The sequence below is a fragment of the Erithacus rubecula genome (genome assembly GCF_903797595.1).
Source record: "Erithacus rubecula genome assembly, contig: SUPER_Z_unloc_3, whole genome shotgun sequence".
In the NCBI taxonomy this organism is placed as follows: Eukaryota; Metazoa; Chordata; class Aves; order Passeriformes; family Muscicapidae; genus Erithacus; species Erithacus rubecula.
Genome location: NW_027635944.1, coordinates 3,290,241 through 3,308,462, shown reverse-complemented (window position 1 = coordinate 3,308,462; position 18,222 = coordinate 3,290,241). Strand labels below are relative to the sequence as shown.

The window sequence follows — 18,222 nt, the reverse complement described above, 5'->3', positions numbered from 1 at the left end:
CACCCACAAGTTAAGCAATTTTGAAAGGACACATCACACTCTAAAATGCATTTTAGAGCGACAAAAACAGGGAAATGGCCCAAGCAACACCTCAGATGAGGGTGAGTAAAGCTTTATATGTTTTCAGTTTTTACATAGCTCATTTGCAGAAGCCACAGGATGTTTTTGCTCTCCTGCTCTTCATTACCTTTTGGCTGGAATTGCAATTGCATTTCTTCCTCATGAAGAAATACACAGCTGGACAAAACCAGGCCAAGGGGCAGTGTTCCAAGGGCACTGTAGCCTGGAGTAAATAATAAAGGGAAGAGAACTTTCCCAATTTCAAACCACACCAGAACACCCACAGAAGGGACTTTGCATCTTTGAGCAGGAATGACCAAGTCAGAAATGAACATAGAGCAGTATTCCCTGGGTGACAAGGAAGGGAATCTTACAACAGGCTTGGGGGTGTCTAGGACCTTTATTCTGAATGTGGCTGTGAGCTGGCATTGGAGAAAGCAATGCTGAAGCGCTCCTGGTCATCTCTTCTGCTTCCTGCATCACTTTGCTGCAGGGATGACAGCAATCAGGCTTCAGAAGAGGCTGGAGAGAGGCTCTGCTAATTTGAGAAATGGATGCTGCCCAAAGAGAAAAAGAAAAAAATGAAATCAGTTTAAAAGAGACTAAAGAAAAATGAACCATGATTTCTCAAAATGAACTTTTAACAGGGTCAAGCTGGATTTCTCTGGAGCCCAGAAACACACAGACACAAGAGGCAGAGTGCAGATGGACTCAGCTCTGGCTTGCAGGAAGAGCAGTGTCTGCCTTGGCAAGCCCCCATCCCCTGTGCTGGCTGGCATCTTCCTCCACAGCAGGGGCAGCCAAGGAAGTGGCCTGGTCACCAGCTCCCTGTCTGCCACAAAACCTGGCAGCAAACCTGCAGTGTTCTCATCTACCTGAGTGGGCCAGGCAGCACATGGGGCTGGCACCAATCCTGCTCAGCTGACCCTGTTTGGCTGGCAGAAACCTCTAGGAGTGGGGCAAGAGGGACAAGCTGGGTGCCCTTGGATGCTCACAGTCTCCCCAACACTGCTCCCCCCCTTCCCACAGAGCAATCCAGAACCACTTGGCAGGGACTGCTTCCACTGTGCTCGCCAAGCCCCACTGCAGGCCTTCATCCCCAGCACTGACTTCAGTTCCTTTGCTCAGGGAAACCTGAATACACCACCCAAGAGCAAAGGAGGGCCTCAGAAATGACCAAAAGCTGAGAGCTGCCCTATGAGCAGTGGCTGAGAGAATTGGGCTTGCTTAGCCAGCAGAAGGGCAAGCAATGTGGTGGCCTTTCAGTATTTGAAGTGGTTTCTAAGAAAGATGGGAACACATCTATTAGCCAGGCCAATTACAAGAGGACAAGGGGGAATGGTCTTAAAGTAAAAGACAGTTGATTCAGATTGGCTCTAAGATAGAAATCCTCTATCAGGAGAGTGCTGAAATACTGGCACAGGTTACCCAGAGAGCTGGGATATGCCCACACTTGGCAACATTCAAGGACACGTTGGATGTGGCTCTGAGCAACCTGACCTACTTGAAAATGTCCTTGTTAATGACAGGGGAATAGGACTAAATCAGGACCTTCACTTGTCCCTTCTAACCTCAACCAGACTTGCACCCTATTTAGTTTTCATCTGTAAAGCACCCAGAGCGCAGATTACTATTGGGGGGGGGGGGGAAGGGGGGGGGGGGACCATCTGATGCCCTGGAATTTGGCCGAGGAGCAAAGCCTGACAGGGAGCAGCTGTTTGGCCTGCAGCTGCTTTGCATTGTACCTGCAGGAGTTCCTGGGCAGAGCCTCGCCTGTCCACGTCCATCTGCAGGCAGCAGCCCAGAAATTCACACAAGTCAGAGGGTAGCCTGAGCTTGTGCAGATCTGGTACCCCTCGCTTGCCTATCAGATATTTAGCCTGAAGGAAAAGGAAGCAGGAGACTCTATGTGATCCCTCCATATCCTGAAGTGCTCACCTAGAGCCCATATTTTAAGCAGCAGTCTGTAGTGGCAATTTTTTGCCTAGCAGATGGTAAGAGATGAGCCTTCCTTCCCAAAAGAGAAAAGGCTCCAGTGGAGCCCCAGCTATTGCAACCTTCAAGAACTCTTGGCTTGGAAGTTTTTGTGGAAGCCAGGGACATTTTTACAAGTGGGCCTTGGGGGAACCAGTTACAGCTGTAGGAATTTTGTCTAATAGTGATGGACCAGAAGGAAACGGGTATCTCGGCATATTTGCACCTTACCCTTTCCTTGGTTTTCCAAATATAAGGAGCCCTTCCTTTGGCCATTTCTATTCCCACAATGCCAAGGGACCAGGTGTCCACTTTGGGGCCGTATGGCTCTCCTCTCACAAGCTCAGGTGCCATCCAGCAAGTGGTCCCGACCACCGACCGCCGTTTACTTTGCTCATGGATGAGCACAGCACAGAGGCCAATATCAGCTGAGGAGAAAACAAATACTGCTTCAAGTAGGAAACTAAGGACAAGAGTTGCTCACTCTAAGGCTCACAAGCTTGCAGGAGTGCCCTGTGTGCTCTCAGCAGCACCAGTGCCGGGCACCTGGCAGCCACCCAAAAGCAGCCCCACAGCCTCCCCAGAGCGCGGCGCCTGACCAAGAGCACCCACCCAACTTGACGGAGCCATCCTGGCCCAGGAGGATGTTGCTGCTTTTGATGTCTCTGTGGATCACCCGGTTGGCATGAAGGAAAGCCAGGCCTTGCAGGCACTGAGAGAGAAAAAGAAACAGGAGGACAAAAGTTACCCTAATCTGATTGCATTCCATGCTTTAAAGAAAACTGCTTCTGAAGCATTCCCAGATTCTGAAGATTCCCAGATCTCACAGGAGCAGTGGGTGCTGGCAAGAGGAAAAGCTTCCTGCTGCAACCCTAGGAGAGCAGGATCTTTCCAAAGGAAGGCATATTCATTTCTGAGGGGGAAATATCAGTCATTGCAGGAGACTGCCCCCTGCAAAACCAGTCCAAATGAGCGCTGTTGCTACAGTGGATGTGATCTCCCCATCCTGAGGACAAACAGTGACATTCCAAAAGAGGAACAAGTCCCTGATTTGGGTACCAAGGGGATCACCATCAGGTGGGAGAGTGGAGAACAAGGCTCAAAGTAGCTCATTTGTCAGTTTTCAGCTGCAAGCACCATGATGGGTGCCATGCCATCCTTTGAAGTGGAAACCTGTGAGAGAGATGAGTCTCTCTTTGACTTTGCTCTTTCTTTAAAACTGGGACATCTAGAACCTTTCTGCATTGCATTCTTTGCACTTAGAGGCAAAAAATCAAAAATGAAAAAGAGACAGAGAGTTCAAGACCAGCAGATAAGAGAAAAGAACAGACTATAGTAAGGGCAGGGACACTGGCAGGCAATCCAGTGCAGATGCTCGCTCTTCTCTGAAGCATAAGAGCAGCACAGAAAGCTCTGAACAGGCAATCACTCACTTAGCAGGGCTTTCAAAGGATGAGCCTGTCCAAGACATGCAAAGCACAAGCAGGATCCCTTACCTCCAGACAGACAGTTGCCATGTGTCCTACAATTATCCTTTTCTCGCTGATCACCTGAGCTAAGGAGCCTCCGTCCATGTACTCCAGCACCATCCAGACATCCCCATGTGCAAGGTAACTGGAAGATGAAAACAACAAGTGGGGCTGAATGTGCACAGCTAAATTGCCATATCAAAGAATAGCCTGGTGTTGACTTTTGGATCCAGGTCACTGGTACATGAAGATGGAATAAAATAAAGACCCACTCCACCTAGGCTATCCAGTGCTTGCAGTCTGTGCTGTCTAAATGAGGAAGACACATCTGCACAGAAGGAGATGGCTTAGGTGGCAAGCAGGGGAAAAAGGCAGGTTTGTGATGGCAAGGATAAATCTGGAAGCAGACACATCCCGGGCAGCTGCTTCATCATCCTCATACCCAAATTCCATCCACAATTAAATCCAGCAACAAGTTTTCACAGCTTTTATCCAGGGCACGTGGGTGTGCAGCACTTCAGACAACCTTGTAGAAAAACTTTCCTAAAAGTTATACACAAATGAGAAAAGCAATTTCAAACCTGGCAAATGATGTATCTCCTGTCCCAATCTTTTGGCATGCAAGGCAATGGAAATAGTGGGAACAGTGCAAGAGGAATCATTTCTCAGATACTCTCTCTCCCCCTCTGACACTCAGAATAATCACACCCTGAACCAGCAAAAGAACATGCAGCAAGTGAACATACAGGCTGCTGGCTTAGTAAGAGAGCCACATTTCTGGAAACAATCCTCAAGTTGTCTTTCCAGGAGCCATGAATGTGAACAGAACACAATCTCCTCCCATGCCTCGTACAGAAGTGGATTGATGTTAATAGAAAGATCAATTTTCTTCCAGTGAGTAAAGAGCTTTTAAACCTCTGCCTTGCAAGTACAGAAACGAACATTATGAAAAAGAGCACAACTACTGACCTTTCTAGGTAGCTAACAATATTGGGGTTCTTCTTCTCCCTCATGACCAGGATTTCTTTTAAAGTGTCCTCGCAGCCCTGCTGCTGGAGATCGATTTTCTTTATGGCCACCTACAACGGTGTTGAAAGCGTTAGGAACAGACATTACAAGAGCCTCTTTCTTCTCCGCTCGTGGGCCAGGACACCCTGTCACCCCAGTCAAAAGGGACTCTAAACATCAACCACAAAGTGCTACCAACACTCTCTGCACACACTGACTTCACAAATGGCCTTTGTTTATCACCACTTTCATAACTTCTACGTTTTGCTAGCCAAAAGCAATTTTGCTCACTTTTGCTCTTTGCTTTCTTGTGAAAACAAACTGATCCGGCTGACAATTTATTGGCATTTCTAGGGACCCTGACCAGTGTTTCAGAAACTGCTGCCATTCTTGATTGTGCACCAAAGTAATTACACAAACATACTAGAGAGAAAATGCTGCCCAAGAAACAACTCCAAAATGTCTCAAAATAAAGTTACAATCCTAGCACATCCTAACTTCTTCAATTTGGATTTTGCATCTATGAAGAACATTGTTGCACATGGTTTAGACTTGTAATGATGTAGTAGGTGTAAAAAGGAAGAATCCTTTCTGTGCTACACTATGAATATACCCCACATTAGAAGGAGGATTTAGGGCTTTCAGATGCCTTGTAGACCTCTTCAAGTGCACTTCCTGAGTACAGCACTGCAAGTGGATAAATGGACTGCCAGGAAGATGGAGTCATGTTTGCTGAGAGACAGAAAGGAGAATTCAGGACTCTGAACTTTTAGCCCCAAAGAGCACTGGCACTCTCCAAGACACCACCATTTGTCCTGTACAGTAGAAATAGCATCTCTGTAATGGGATGGCACTGCCACAGGGCCAACACAATGTTGTATTGTTAAAGGCTCTTCATCTACTTCATCTCATCAATCTGTATGTGTGGGTGTGTGTGGGAGTGTGCGTGCGTGCCTGTGTGTGTGTGTGTGTGTGTGTGTACAAGGTTCCCTTGGACAGAAATGCAAAACTGCACTCCAGACAAGATCTCTCTATCTGTAGGTGCTGTATTGTATTTTCTAGCTGAACCACAGGATGGAAAACAATGGGAAATGCTATCTGTGTCTGAAACTGGGCTTAAGAGGAATTGGGCCAGAATGTTGGCTGTTGCCAGCAGCTAATCCATGCACATTTCTGCTGTAAATCCAAGCTGGCGTGTCCTTCTCTGAAAGACACTGCTGCCATCCTTGCATTCATTTAGCTAGACAGGAAGGACAAAGTCTGTCCAAAATGAAGGGACAGCCTTTGCAGCCAACATAGGCAGCCCAAAGCTCTGGGCACAGATAACATGCCAAGGGAAAGTGCTCAGGAGCTGCAAAATCCTCATGGGCTGTTGGCACTTACCGCTTGTCCTGTGGCAGGATCAAAGGCCTTATAAACGGTTCCAAAACTCCTAGAAACAGAAGAGCAGCAAGAACAGAGGAGCTGTTTAGTGCTGAGGAGCAAGAGGCAGCCCAGGGAGGAGCTCTCTGCTGCCTGCAGTGTCTCTCAAAGCCAAGGGTCCATCTGCTCTTTACGCAATAGCACAGAAGCCCAGCAGCACTCTGCCATGAGGTAAGCTGGGTCCAATGGTAAGAAAAAGGGCTGCTATACATCTCAAATGTACACACTAGGTTTTGGAGGCAGGGGTTTTCTTTGCTTTTCCTTTTTGTGTCTCTGCATGTCTCATGCCTTTTCAGGCACTGAAACACACAGTCCTGTTGGGCCTTCTCACCACTCTCTTTTGATTCTCTCTACACAACTCAGGCAACACCACACAACCTTTCTTATTGTCCTGATCACTGAATATTGTTTTCCACAAAAAATTGGAAAGAAATGCTACCGAGAGCTGTTATCTGACATCTGTCAGGTGCAAAGCAGCTCTCTCAGTTTTTTATTCTTCCATTCATGTGGCCATATTATCTTGAATCACACAAAACCATGTCTCCTAGGAAAATCAGCAAACAGCTGCCACACACTTGAAGGAAAGGAAGGCTTCCAGGTGCTGCTCATTGAGGCAGCCAACACATTGTCAGCATCCAGTTTTCTTTGATGATGCCCAGTGATCAGTACTGAGACAATCTAAAGCCAGGCTCTGAAGATGCTTGCACTTGCCCGACTTCCCACTTCATATTACACCAGAGAAATACCTGGCCCACAATTTTGTACAAGTAAGCGTGGCTACACTCACCCACTGCCAATAACTTCCCATCCGCTGTATTTCTCTTCTGGATTTCCCATCGCCACAACACGACCTGAAAGAGACAAAATGCAAGAAGCAAACTTCAAAAGAGAGATACTGATTTGCAGGAGGTCAGAAACTCAGCTCTACTCTCTGGGGCTCTGAGCAATTCTCCTGGGTTGATGTTATCCCCAAATAGTGTAGAAACCAACCCAGGACAAAATTTATGATCAGTTGACTAACAACCAAAGTAACAATGATAACAACAACAGACCGAGCAGGACAGGCAGCTCTGTAGCACACGTGGCCTTCCCAGAGTCAGACTGTCCACACTCCTTTGAAATGTTACCCTGAGAGGAAAGTAAGGCCATGGAGAAACCATCAGAGCAAACAAAGATCAGAAAAGAACAGTCATCTACAAACGGGTAGGAGAGCTGAAAAATCATGACCCTTCCTCTTCTTGGGGATAGGCCCTCTCTTGTAAGATTCAACAAAAGATTTCATACTTGTAAAGATTATATGCACACTGGGATATGGAACGGATTTTTATCACCAGCTGCATTTTGTAGAGAAGATAGAATATTGCAAAGTGATTTCAAGGAGAGGAGGGGTCTACCTCTTAGCAGTTTGCCTAAAAAATGCCTTGACATTTTTAAAGAACAGCAGCCCACACTACAACCAAGAGCAGTGGCTGTAAGAATTTGGAATCTCTTAATTTATAAGCAGGCTAAGTTCTGATGACATCTCTGTCCATTCCCCATCTAGTGAAGAACTACACTGCTTGTCTTCAGCCTGAGGTGCGGCAGTCTCCAGCGCTGGACTCGGCCCATTGAACATGGCCCACGTGCCCTGACATTCCAAATGGGCACAGCTGAGACAGGGAACAAGGACAGCGCCGCTCCTCAGGCGCAGCCCTGACACAGACAGCTGCCCACATGAGATGCTGATCCTGTCACGAGCCCAGGCAAAGCTGCAGCAATGGTCTGGCAACTGAAATCTCACAGCTAAGGAAGGCTCCAGCCTCTGCAGCCACTCCAGCCATCAGTGGCAGGGCAGGTATGACAGAAAGGTTGGTAAAAAAAAAGATGTAATCCTCTCTATTTCCTAAGGATTATTCTAAGAATAACATTTTTAAACATTTGGGGAGTAGTAAAAATATCTCTTTCTCTGTTATTTGTGCTGTCACCTAATGTTCTTTTCAAAGAGTTTCAGATAAACAAAATGCAGCAGTCCTACCAAAATGAACAATAGAAGGAATTCTAGAGTACTACCAGTCATAAAACCAAGACCAGTGTGAAAGCAGCCCCACAGTCACTCAATTCCCCTGAAGCATTTTGTCTCCAATGACTGGTGACAAATCACGGGATAAAGGGATATCTAGAAAGCCAAGTATTCTGATCAGTTTGGCCAGTCTAGCACACACACATCCCCTGGGTCATTTGCTGTGTTGCAGCTTTCTGCTGCTCAGGAAACAATGCAAGCTTTTGCCTTTGCTCCACAGGGAAGCACAGACACAGCCTACCCACTGCCAGCAGCCCTCAAAGCAAAAGGAATGCCCCAAGTGCTCCCTGGTTGCCTTGAAGCTCAACTATAGTTTCTGCAGGGAGTCCAAAATGTGTGTCTGACACCACAGTGAGCAGGAACATGTGGCACAGCTCATGCTGAGACAAACACACAACACACTGCTGGATCACACAAGAAATGCATGGGACGTACTCAGCAGCTCCAGGCACTGCTCCTCTCTCTCCTGGTGCAGCTGCTCTGCCTCCTGGCCTGAGCTGGGAGAACTGCTGGTGCTCAGGTTTTCAGGCTGTGGAGAGGAGGCTTCTTTGGAGGATGCTGTTGCAGGGGCAGCTTTGATGACATGGCCTGCATCCATCTGGGACAAAGAAATTTGTTTGGGTCAGAAAGGTGGCTGGCAGAGATGCCCCAGACAGAGTGCGGTTCAAAGGCGAGACCTCAGGAACAACTCTTGTGTTAGGCTGCAAGCTGAGCTGTCAGGTCAAACCCCACTAAGCAGCCAGAGACTCCAGCTTGTCACAGCCAGCCATGCTAGAGACTGTGAAAGGGAAAGAACAACTTTAAATTTCACCCTGTTCTGAGGATTGCATCCAGCACGGACAGAGACAACTTGTTGATAATCTGTGTGGGCCACCATGTTCACCTCAACAAAGCCCTCAAAAAACAAAAGTGAACAGTAATAAGCCAGCAGTAATACATTCAGAGGATTGCTGGCCACTGGCCAAAGTGCTAGGCCACACTGGCCAGGGCAGCAGCTGAGGTTCAGCAGCCCAGCAAGTGTCCTTCTGATCAGTTGTGATGGAAAGCACAGAGCCTGGCAGCCAGAGGCATTGCCCCCATCCACCGTCTGCTCTGCAGGAGAAAGGTGAGAAAAAGAGACACCACTTGTTACATGACTGCACTGCCTACTGCCCCTTCACTCACCTGTTCCTCTTCAGCATGCCTCAACTGCAGCTGCATCTCTCGCATCCTTTCCATTTCTTCTCTCAGCCTCTTCTCCATGGCCTTCATTTTCCTCTGAGCTTTCTGCAGCTTCTCCTTGATACTCTGTCAAGCAAAATTTTACAGACACCTGCCATCATGCTCAGGTTTCTCTTTTTCCAGTCTCAAAAGCATGTCCATTCAGCCACTTCCTGCTGCTTCTCTACCCAGCTCTAACCCTTCCATTCTAACTCTTCTTCCTGGTGCTCACTGCTGGAGCCTGCCAGGCTCTTTGCTCACAGTGCCTGCACTAGGCCTTGCCTCCCCTTTCCTGTGACTTACAGTTCATGTTCCTGTTACTGCCCTTCCCTCTGCTACCTGGCTAGTCAGACTCACCTGCCCATTCTCTTGCTCCTCCTTCAGCTCTTCCTTCAGGAGCTCTGCAAACTGCTGGCTTTGTTTTAACTTTTGTTGCAGCCGGCGCAGCTTGCATAGGAGCTCGACCTTCTGGTGCTGCAGCTGTACAGTAATGAAGAGAAGATGGCTTTCAACTTCCTACACACCACTTGGGTGGCAGCCAAGACTGATGTGCTCACGCTTTTCAAAATATTTTGTCCTTGTTCTCCTGTTTAGAAGGGGCAGATAAGAGACAATCCCACCCACACAGTGTCCAGACAAGCAGCGCCCATTTGCCTCTAGACTGGCTCTGCCTTAGAGCTTTTCTTATTCACATTGCATGCTGGCAACTTCCTGCTTCATCTCCAGCAGGCTTTTCTCCTGCTCCCTCTGTACCTCTGCCAGGAATTTGTCCCGTTGCTCCAGCAGCTCCAGCGCCTCCAAACGCTGCTTTTCCAGCTGGCTCTCCTGATGAGAAGAAGAAGAAGAAGAAGACACTTCCAGATCAAGTCCCATTCCAACTCCCCAAAGGAGGAAATCAAAGTTTCATCCCTCCCACAATCCCCCAACTGAAGAGTGCACAGTAGTGACTTCGTGCCCTCCTGTTCCAACAAAAAACTTAGGTGGATTATCAGCAGGTGGAAGGAAAGGAGATGCCACCTTCCTTCCCCACTCTCTTGAGTGCCCATTTCCTGGCCCCTCTATCCTCAGGATTTCTGTTATCAGAGGCTCTGTCCTCAAAGTCCCTGTGTCCTTTGATCAAGGAAAAGCTACAGCTGGACTGCAGGCCTAGGAGGAGGCCAACGTCCCATTGCCCTAGTTACAAGACATCTGAAACACCAACAACATGGGACCTGTTTCATATGGTTAAAGCCCAAAGGGAAGACCTCTGTCCACCCTGGAAGGACAGAAAACAAATAATCTTGTCTCTGAGACTGCAGTTGGCAGCAAGGGCAGCAGTCTGCTGCATGGCACAAGGGTGTGAGCAAGATCCTTCCCCTTGGCTGCCTTGCTTTCTTTGGAGACCACCCAGTCTCCTGAATATCTTGGCATATGCCCATCCTGAAACCGTGGCTGCATTGACTGGCCCAGCACCATTCTCTGGGGCTTCTCAGGCTCTCAAATAGGAGCCCTTGAAGCCCTCTGCTGCCTGGCCCAGCAACATGTGGCCTACAGCAGAGGCTTGCAGCCATGCCACCTACTCAGCCTGCTCTTCTGCTGAGCCAGCCCACCAAGCCTGCCTGAAAGATTCAGTCCTACCAGTGTTTCCAGCTTCCTTTTTTCTTCCTCCTGAGCAGCTTGCCAGAGTCTGAGAGCCTTGGTGCACTGCTCTTCTGCCCAGCACAGCTGTTCAGCCATGTTTTCACACTGCTGCTTGCTGAAAGATCTTACAGCTTGCAGCTCACACCAAAGCCCCTTCACATCCTCTGCAAACGTGACAAATGGCAGCAGTCAGGCACCAGACAGGCAGAGGACCCTGCTGATCTTAAAGCCTTTCAGTTGCAGGCAAGGAGGGACCTGCCCCCAGCTCCTGCACTCCTCGGAAGCCCTGCGGACAGAGCTGGCTTTGCAGCAGCCGCACCGGGCAGGACGATCACCAGAAACAAAGCGCACGAGGCTCTCACCCAGGATCAGCTCCTTGGCCTGCGTGGCTGAACGAACTTGGCCTTCCAGACGGCTCCTGGCCATCTCCAGCTCCGACACGCGCTGCTGAGCCTCCAGCAGGCTGCATTGCAGGCTCTCCTTCTCTGACCTGCAAGTTGTGAAAATGAAGAGAAATTGTTCCTGGCACACAGAAGCAGTTTCTGGAAGATAGGTCTAAAGATCTCTACACCTGAACATGGAAAACAGCTTGCATGGAAACTCACATATAGCAAGACTATTTCTATCACTTCAAGCAGCAAAGCAGGCCACTTCAGGTGATTAGGCCATCATAATCTAGCCCAGCAGAGAATGCCCAGCTGTGTTTGATCTCAGCAGCCAAAACTCCAACTGCTCTTGTCTGACATACCCCTCATGGGTGGCTGTGCCCACAAACTCTCTGCCAATGAGTAAAAGCCCAGCCTCTGCTCACAGCCCTGAGTTCATCAGCACTTCCAAGTCACTCTGCAGGTGCACAGAACAGAGTGTTCTCCTGCCTGACTCATCAATGTTTACTGCCATTCCTATTGCACATAGAGATACTTTGCTTGCCAGTAGCTCCCTTAGTAGAAGGGACTAAATGAATACACTGAACCATATATGAAAACTCCCTCCTCCCTCCACTAGCATGAATAAGAAACCAGAAGCTGGTTTTTATCTGAACATGAACTATCTTGGAAATGGGACAAGTATCCTCTCATTTAAAACACTGGAATGCCATGAACAAGAACACTTGCTACTTCTGTGTAAATACTAAATGAACCAAACATCTTGACAGTCTTTAAAAAAGGAAGAGGGACCATCCAAAGGGAGCTTGATAGGCTATAGAGGCGGGTGAACAAGTGAGCAAGAATCAGTGCTCAGCAAGAATTCCCAGAGACTGTTGAGAAGTCTCACTGCCTTTCCCTTCTGCTGCTGTGGCTTGTAATGAAACCTAGGTCCTGAGCCATGCTTCATAAGAGTAAGCTGAGAAGGTTCTCAAGGTTTTCAGCACGACCCTCCAGCATCATGTGAAGCATCAGAGCTCTACTCACAACATTTCCACGTAAGAGCCCCAAAAATAACATTCAGGTCACAGAATCCTTTTCTTTTTCTCCCTGTCTCATCACCTCTCTATCTGAGAAACTTTTCGAGACCACACAGGAGGCAGTAAATCCTGATGTAAGGCTTAACATCTCTGTAATTACACACCTTGAATAATGTCCCACCCAGGGTCCCCTCCTGCCCTTACCTGGCCTCTGCCAGCTGCTCAGAAAGGCCTCGTAGGTCCCGCTCTGCGGCTGCCAGTCGGGCTTGCAGGGCAGCGTTCTCTTGCGCCAGCACCGCCTTGTCCCTGCACACCTGGGACAGTGTGTGCCCCTGGCCAGAGAAGTCCTGGAGAAGCCTCTCCAGAACCCTGGGGGCTGGCTGCTGCGGGCGGCAAACCTGGAAGCAGGGGGGACACCATTTTTGTAGAGGAAAAACAACAATAACAACAACAACAACAATGTCCTGGTCCTAGCTTGGTGACAGAAGCAGCATTCAGGGTGGTCTTACTAGGACAACTCCCTCTCCCATTGGTACTGCCGAGGAATAAGGTGAGCATACCTGTGCCACTGCCAGAGGCACTGCCAGAGGAACCTCTTCCTTAATCGGATTCTTTGGAGGCTGCGATTCCTCTGCTCTCTCTGCCTCTGCTTCAAATGCCCAGTGGAGTGAGGAGTGGCACTTCCTCTCAAATGCTGCCAACTCCTTCCGTCTACAACAAGAGGACAGACGAGAAAACCATTAATAGCAGCACAGCCTCCTTGCAAAAGCAAGACTACACACAATGTCCAACATGGGACAGTCTCTGGCACTTCCAACAGGCCTCTTATTCCACCTCAAGAGAATGCTGGAATTGCCTCCCTAGACCTGCATCTCTCTTTGTCATTTGTGCAGGAGACAGAGTCACCAGTGAGAAAGTCAAACAGGCTTCCAGAAGCCACAAAACATTTCCAGAAAGCTCAGGTACTCTCAGCTTAACATCTTCCTGCCTGCTGGGTCCTACACTCTTCTCTGATGAAAATACCAGACTTGCTAATGTTCTTCTTTGGCTAAGACAGCCTTGCCCAGATGACTACTGCCACAATGACTCTTGTTTTCAGTAGTGCAACAAGGAAAGGGCCTGCAAGCTATAGCTTAGGGAGGAGGTGGGTGTGAATATCCAATCCAATAATCAAAGGATCCCAAGGTGGTTTAGGCTGCCTAGGACCCATGAAGCTAAAAGCCCAGTCTTCACCTCCAAGCATTTGGGGTCAGCTATGGAATCTGGACAGGCTGATCAAGCTCTATCCAGCAGAGGCTTTCAAATTTCCAGAGGTGGAATCTGCACAAGCTCTCTGAAGACCTTGTTCTACTGCATTATTGCATTTGTCATTCAACGCTTCTCCTGAGGCCCAGCCTGAACCTCCCTTGCTTCTACCCTGGTCCACTTCAGAATGCTTTTTGTCAAGGTTTGAGAAGCAAGTCCCACAAGGCAGCTTTGCTGTAGGCTCCTTGGCAGCCAGACCTGTCCACGGGCTGCCTTCCCCTCTGTGCTGAGCAAGTCCAATGATGAGAAAGCCAAATTTGTTCTTTGATGCTGGGCCTCCTAAAACCCAGCAATGCTCAGTCCTGCCCAGAGAAAGTGAGAAATCTCAGCACACACCTGAACTCCCGGGCGCTGCACACTCTACCCGTCCTCTCCTGCCGCTCTGCCTTTCCTGCCTGGGCTGAGGAGTCCCGACTGGCAAGCAGCTCTCCTGTTGGAGCCTGCAAGGAATGGGCAGGGAAAAAGTACAAACAAGCAATAAGGAGCAGGTAAGTTGAAGAGCTGGAGAAGCAGCAAGCAGAGACATAGCTCAGCTGAAGGTGAAAGCTGCTGTGCACAAAGGGGCTCACTTTTACACCAGGAGAACTAAACCACATCATGCTACTGCTCATCTAACACTAAGGGAAGTTCACAGTCCCTGTCACAATACCAGGAAAATGATGCCTGCATGTGAAAGTTCAGTGTGGAAGCCTAGGGCATACCCCAGCCTCCTTGGGGGTCTCAAAACCCCCCTAGCAAGGGTCTCAAAGACCCCTGAGTGAGACCCTGGTGTCTCAAGCACTGAATTCTAAGCCCTGGGGGAAATTACCAACACAGAGGGAATGGAAACAAGCCACCAACATTAGTAAAGTGTAAATTAGATTGTTAGAACATAGATAAATAGACTTTTGGAATTGTTTATGATAAGGGACACGTGGCCAAGATGGAGAATTTGGGGGGTAGATACTTCTTCCTCCTTCTTCTTCATGTCATCCATGTTTGCTGACATGCTGGCACTTTTAAATTGGATGGGGTCAGAACTGGATCATTTAGCAAGATTGTATTGTATTGGAAAATTGTTGTAAACACGTAGCATGTAATTTAGACTATATAAGATAAGCATGTCCTTATGAGGTGATCTCGGGTCTAAGGAGAAACCTCAGACTGGGACAGTTCAGATCCCATTTCCCACACCTCTGTGGCTCGGCTGAAGCGCCAGGTCATGGCAGGACTCCAGCCCGCAGCATCTTCAGCCACAAAGGGCAAGCGCTGCCTGAGCAGAAACCTGCAGCTCTGCCCTGCGCCAAAGCTTTGCACTGTACCAGCCAAAGCTCCACTCACTGCTTCAGGATGCTCAGGCCCTGGACTGGCAGCCCGTGGACCTTTGCTGTCCTTTGCCTCCCCTTTGGCCTCGGGAGGAAGAGAGCGAGCCAGAGGAGGTTCTTCTGCTGGTGTGGTACTCTGCAGACAGACAGACAGACAGGAGCGAGTAATCTGTCTTTCAGAACCTTATTTCTCCTGAGTCCTATCCCACTCTCCTAAGGAGAAGTCATGAATTTGGATACAAGTGGAACACTCAGGCACTAAAATTTAATTCATGTCAGCTGATGAGACTAATGTTTGGACAGGACTGCATGTGTTTCTGAAGGAGATATCTCAGCCTGCTTGCAATCATCATGCAGCCTCCTCTCTGCAAAAGTTGACTTTCATTAATTAAAACCTCTTCAATGCAAAAGGAGGGAACCTGATGGAATCCTTTTGGTAGTGCTCATGCTGACTTTGATGTGGGCTTTCTTTCAGTCTCTTGGGGTGGCACTCTACTGCAATAGGCCAAGCCCACAGCTTGCTCCACAATTCCCAGACACCAGCATTGTCAAGGGTGCCCCTCCCACTCACCGAACCATGGACTTGACTCCTTCCACGTTTGAGGCGACCTGCCAGGCGAAAGGGAAGGGCAATGAGGTGCTGTTAGAATTCCTCTGTGCTGAGGAATCCCACAGAACAAGGCCACCCATGCAGAGAGCATTTTCCAATCACAGCATCCCTCTAGGAGCAACATTCTTTAGCACAGCAAGCAAGGCAACACCCTAGCTTGTGTCTACTCGTATCTTGGCCTTGCCACTAAGGAGCAAGAGACTTGGCCAAGAAAATGCAAATTGCTCCTTAGCAATCAGTGCCTACATTGTAGCTCAATGTCCACGCTACAGCTAGAGCAGCTTTTTTCTCCTCGCTTTCCTGGATATTTTTTTTCTGTTTTCTGAATTACATGCAGTATTTCCCATGTGGTTGCTCTAAATGATTCCCCAGGAAAGCTTCCCCAAATTCCTGTTGGCGCTTGAGGTTCTGTTAGGACACAGCACAGGCCCAGCACACAGAGAGGGAGGAGTGAGACAGGCACATCCTTTAAGGACTCAAAGCAGAAAAAGGTGCTTTCCCTCAGTTCTGGAGAGAACCGCACAGTGTTTAGAAGGATGCCTCCAAAGCTCTCCCAGTCTGTATTTTGGAAGTTGTCCACACCCTGCTGGGCAGGAGACACCTATTTCTTAGTTGAAGTTCTTGGCAGGAGCTTTACCAAACTTATGGCATTTTTTTATTACATTTTTGTTTCAACGTGCTGCCCAAAGGAAAAAACTTCTACTTACGTCTCAGACCATTAAAAATTTTGCGGGGTGACATTGCTGAAAAAGCCCTGCCGACTGTTCTACGCACTTGCTCCATCATTTCAGCAGGGCTGCTCATGTCCGTGGGCTGGAAAACAAGACAGAAAAATGGGAAAGAAATCCCCGTTGCACAAGTCCCCAGATTGTGCAAAGAAAAGAGGAAAAGCAGACAAAAGGGATGCCTGTGTGAGTCTTCAGACTCATACAACAGCAGGCAAAATAGAAAGACTCCCTTTTCAGGGCACAGAGTGCTGCCTGAGAACCCCTCAATAGAGGATCCTCCTGCAACGAGCACGCCAAGAGCTGCTCTGAAGGCTGAGGCCTTGTGTGCATCAGAGCAACCTGCTGCTGACACTCTGTGACGTGGCAGCCCTCCGGTGACATCACAATAGCTGCCGCTCCAGCTTGGGCTGTGAATTTATGCACAGCAACCAAACCTTCTCTACAGCTACTGCCAAAGAAAAGTCCTGAAAGTTCTCTGTGCCAAGGCAGCACAAAACACCCTTGCAGTCCATAAGCCACAGCTCAAAGGATGCAAGAGTAACACAAAACAGGCACCAAGCACCCACACCCAGTACTTTGGCCATCAACGTTCCTGACTAAAACTAAGAACACTTTCTGAAATTCTATGGATGAAATCGTGCTTTGGTAATGTCCCAGGGAGTTCCCTAAATTGGAATGCCTGTCATTTCTGCCCATTTACTCCAGGCCTAACATCAACCAGCAAACTGTAGGGCTTGCTGAAGGATGAAGGATACTTTAATGGGGAAATAAAGCTGAGTAACAAATACCCACAAGTGTTTGCCTGACACTGGAACTATGTTTGTGTTGTCGATATGGCAGGGACACATCCTCTGCACGGGGCAGTGCCCGTGTCCTGTGCATGGCAGGGGTGCCCTTGGAGTGGCCCTCACAGTGTGGGTGCAGCCATGGGCACATTTCCCCGTTCTCTCCACTTCCACCACCTCCCAGGCCAGCCCTTCTCTTGAAAATGTAATGTGTCCAACACTGAAGGCACTCCTGAGGCCTTTGCAGAAACCCACTCCCTTGGGCTTGTAGGAAACCTGTGAATTCAGATTCCTCCATGGAGGTGGCTTTTAAATCTCTATCCTGCACATGGGGGATACGTGCTGCTTAGTACTCCATTTTTCAATCCTTTGCTGCACTCTCATTTCTGGCCTGCAAGAGCTAAGTATATTGATCCTGGTTTTCCTGAGCTAATGTAGTGTTCTGGGTTGATGTTATGACTAGCTTCTCTCCCTGCCCCCACCACAGAGCTGTCGCCCCCTCCCCCGGCTGCTTCTGCTGGCCCCCGGCTTGCTGCCCTGCTGGCTACCCCGGCTGCCTCTCTCCCTCTCTCCCTTCTTCTCCTCATCCCCAAGATTTGCACTGGCTCCAGAGGAGACGGATCTGAACCTCAGAGACTGCCTCTGGAAGTCTGCCAAAGAAGCTCTGCCGCCCTTCCCAGGGAAGTTCAACCGAGTTCATCCCTCTCTCCCTCGGTAAAATTTTTTGGTCATCTGGGTCTGTGCTGGGAAGTGTTTCTCTTGTGTTTTGTTAATAAATAAGTTTTTTCCACTTTCCCCTGAAAAAATTCTTTCTGAGCCCATGGAGGAAAGAATTGGGGAGGTGGGGGGGGGCTTCTTTGAAGGTCTTTCTTCAAATTTGTCCTAAACTCAGACACGTAGTCTCTTCTTTTCTGGCCTGCACAGCTCACAGAGCTGAGTGCTTGAGATGGTGGAGGCCTGCCAAGCTGCCTGCTCTTGTCTTGGTGCTGAAACCCTGAGCTTCAGTGACCTTGAGAACTGCACTTGGGCCTAAATCCCACTGGAATCAGCATTTCTTAGAGGGACTGACCTTTTCTGAGGAACAGCTTCCATTGCTCATCTTTGTAACAATTATCCCAGGCCATTGTGAGAGTCCGTCTGAGCCTCTCGTCTGTTTCTGCCCAGCGACCCTCGCCTGAGGCCTGCGCTGGCCAGGGATGGCAGGAAGGCCAAGGGATCGTTCCGCAGGTGATGCCCACCAGACTGGTTTCTCATGACAACTAGTCATGGGGCA

General features: G+C 48.8%; 2 protein-coding genes across 4 annotated transcripts in view; one reads left to right on the top strand and one right to left on the bottom strand.

Annotated features, from left to right (window-relative positions):
• LOC306814918 (coiled-coil domain-containing protein 171-like) overlaps window positions 1–18,222 on the top strand; it is an 84,513-nt gene that overhangs the window by 28,409 nt on the left and 37,882 nt on the right. The gene's annotated exons all lie outside the window — the stretch shown is intronic.
• Window positions 441–13,838, bottom strand: LOC306814898 (serine/threonine-protein kinase PAK 3-like). The gene is made up of 13 exons (XM_079331393.1): window positions 13,594–13,838; window positions 9,946–10,471; window positions 9,550–9,672; window positions 9,157–9,279; window positions 8,428–8,590; window positions 6,721–6,784; window positions 5,895–5,943; window positions 4,473–4,582; window positions 3,531–3,648; window positions 2,647–2,746; window positions 2,266–2,462; window positions 1,806–1,940; window positions 441–617 (listed from the first exon to the last, which is right to left on the bottom strand). Exons 2-13 carry the CDS (start codon window positions 10,063–10,065, stop codon window positions 573–575), a joined length of 1,347 nt encoding a protein of 448 aa, XP_079187519.1. The 5' UTR covers window positions 10,066–10,471; window positions 13,594–13,838; the 3' UTR covers window positions 441–572.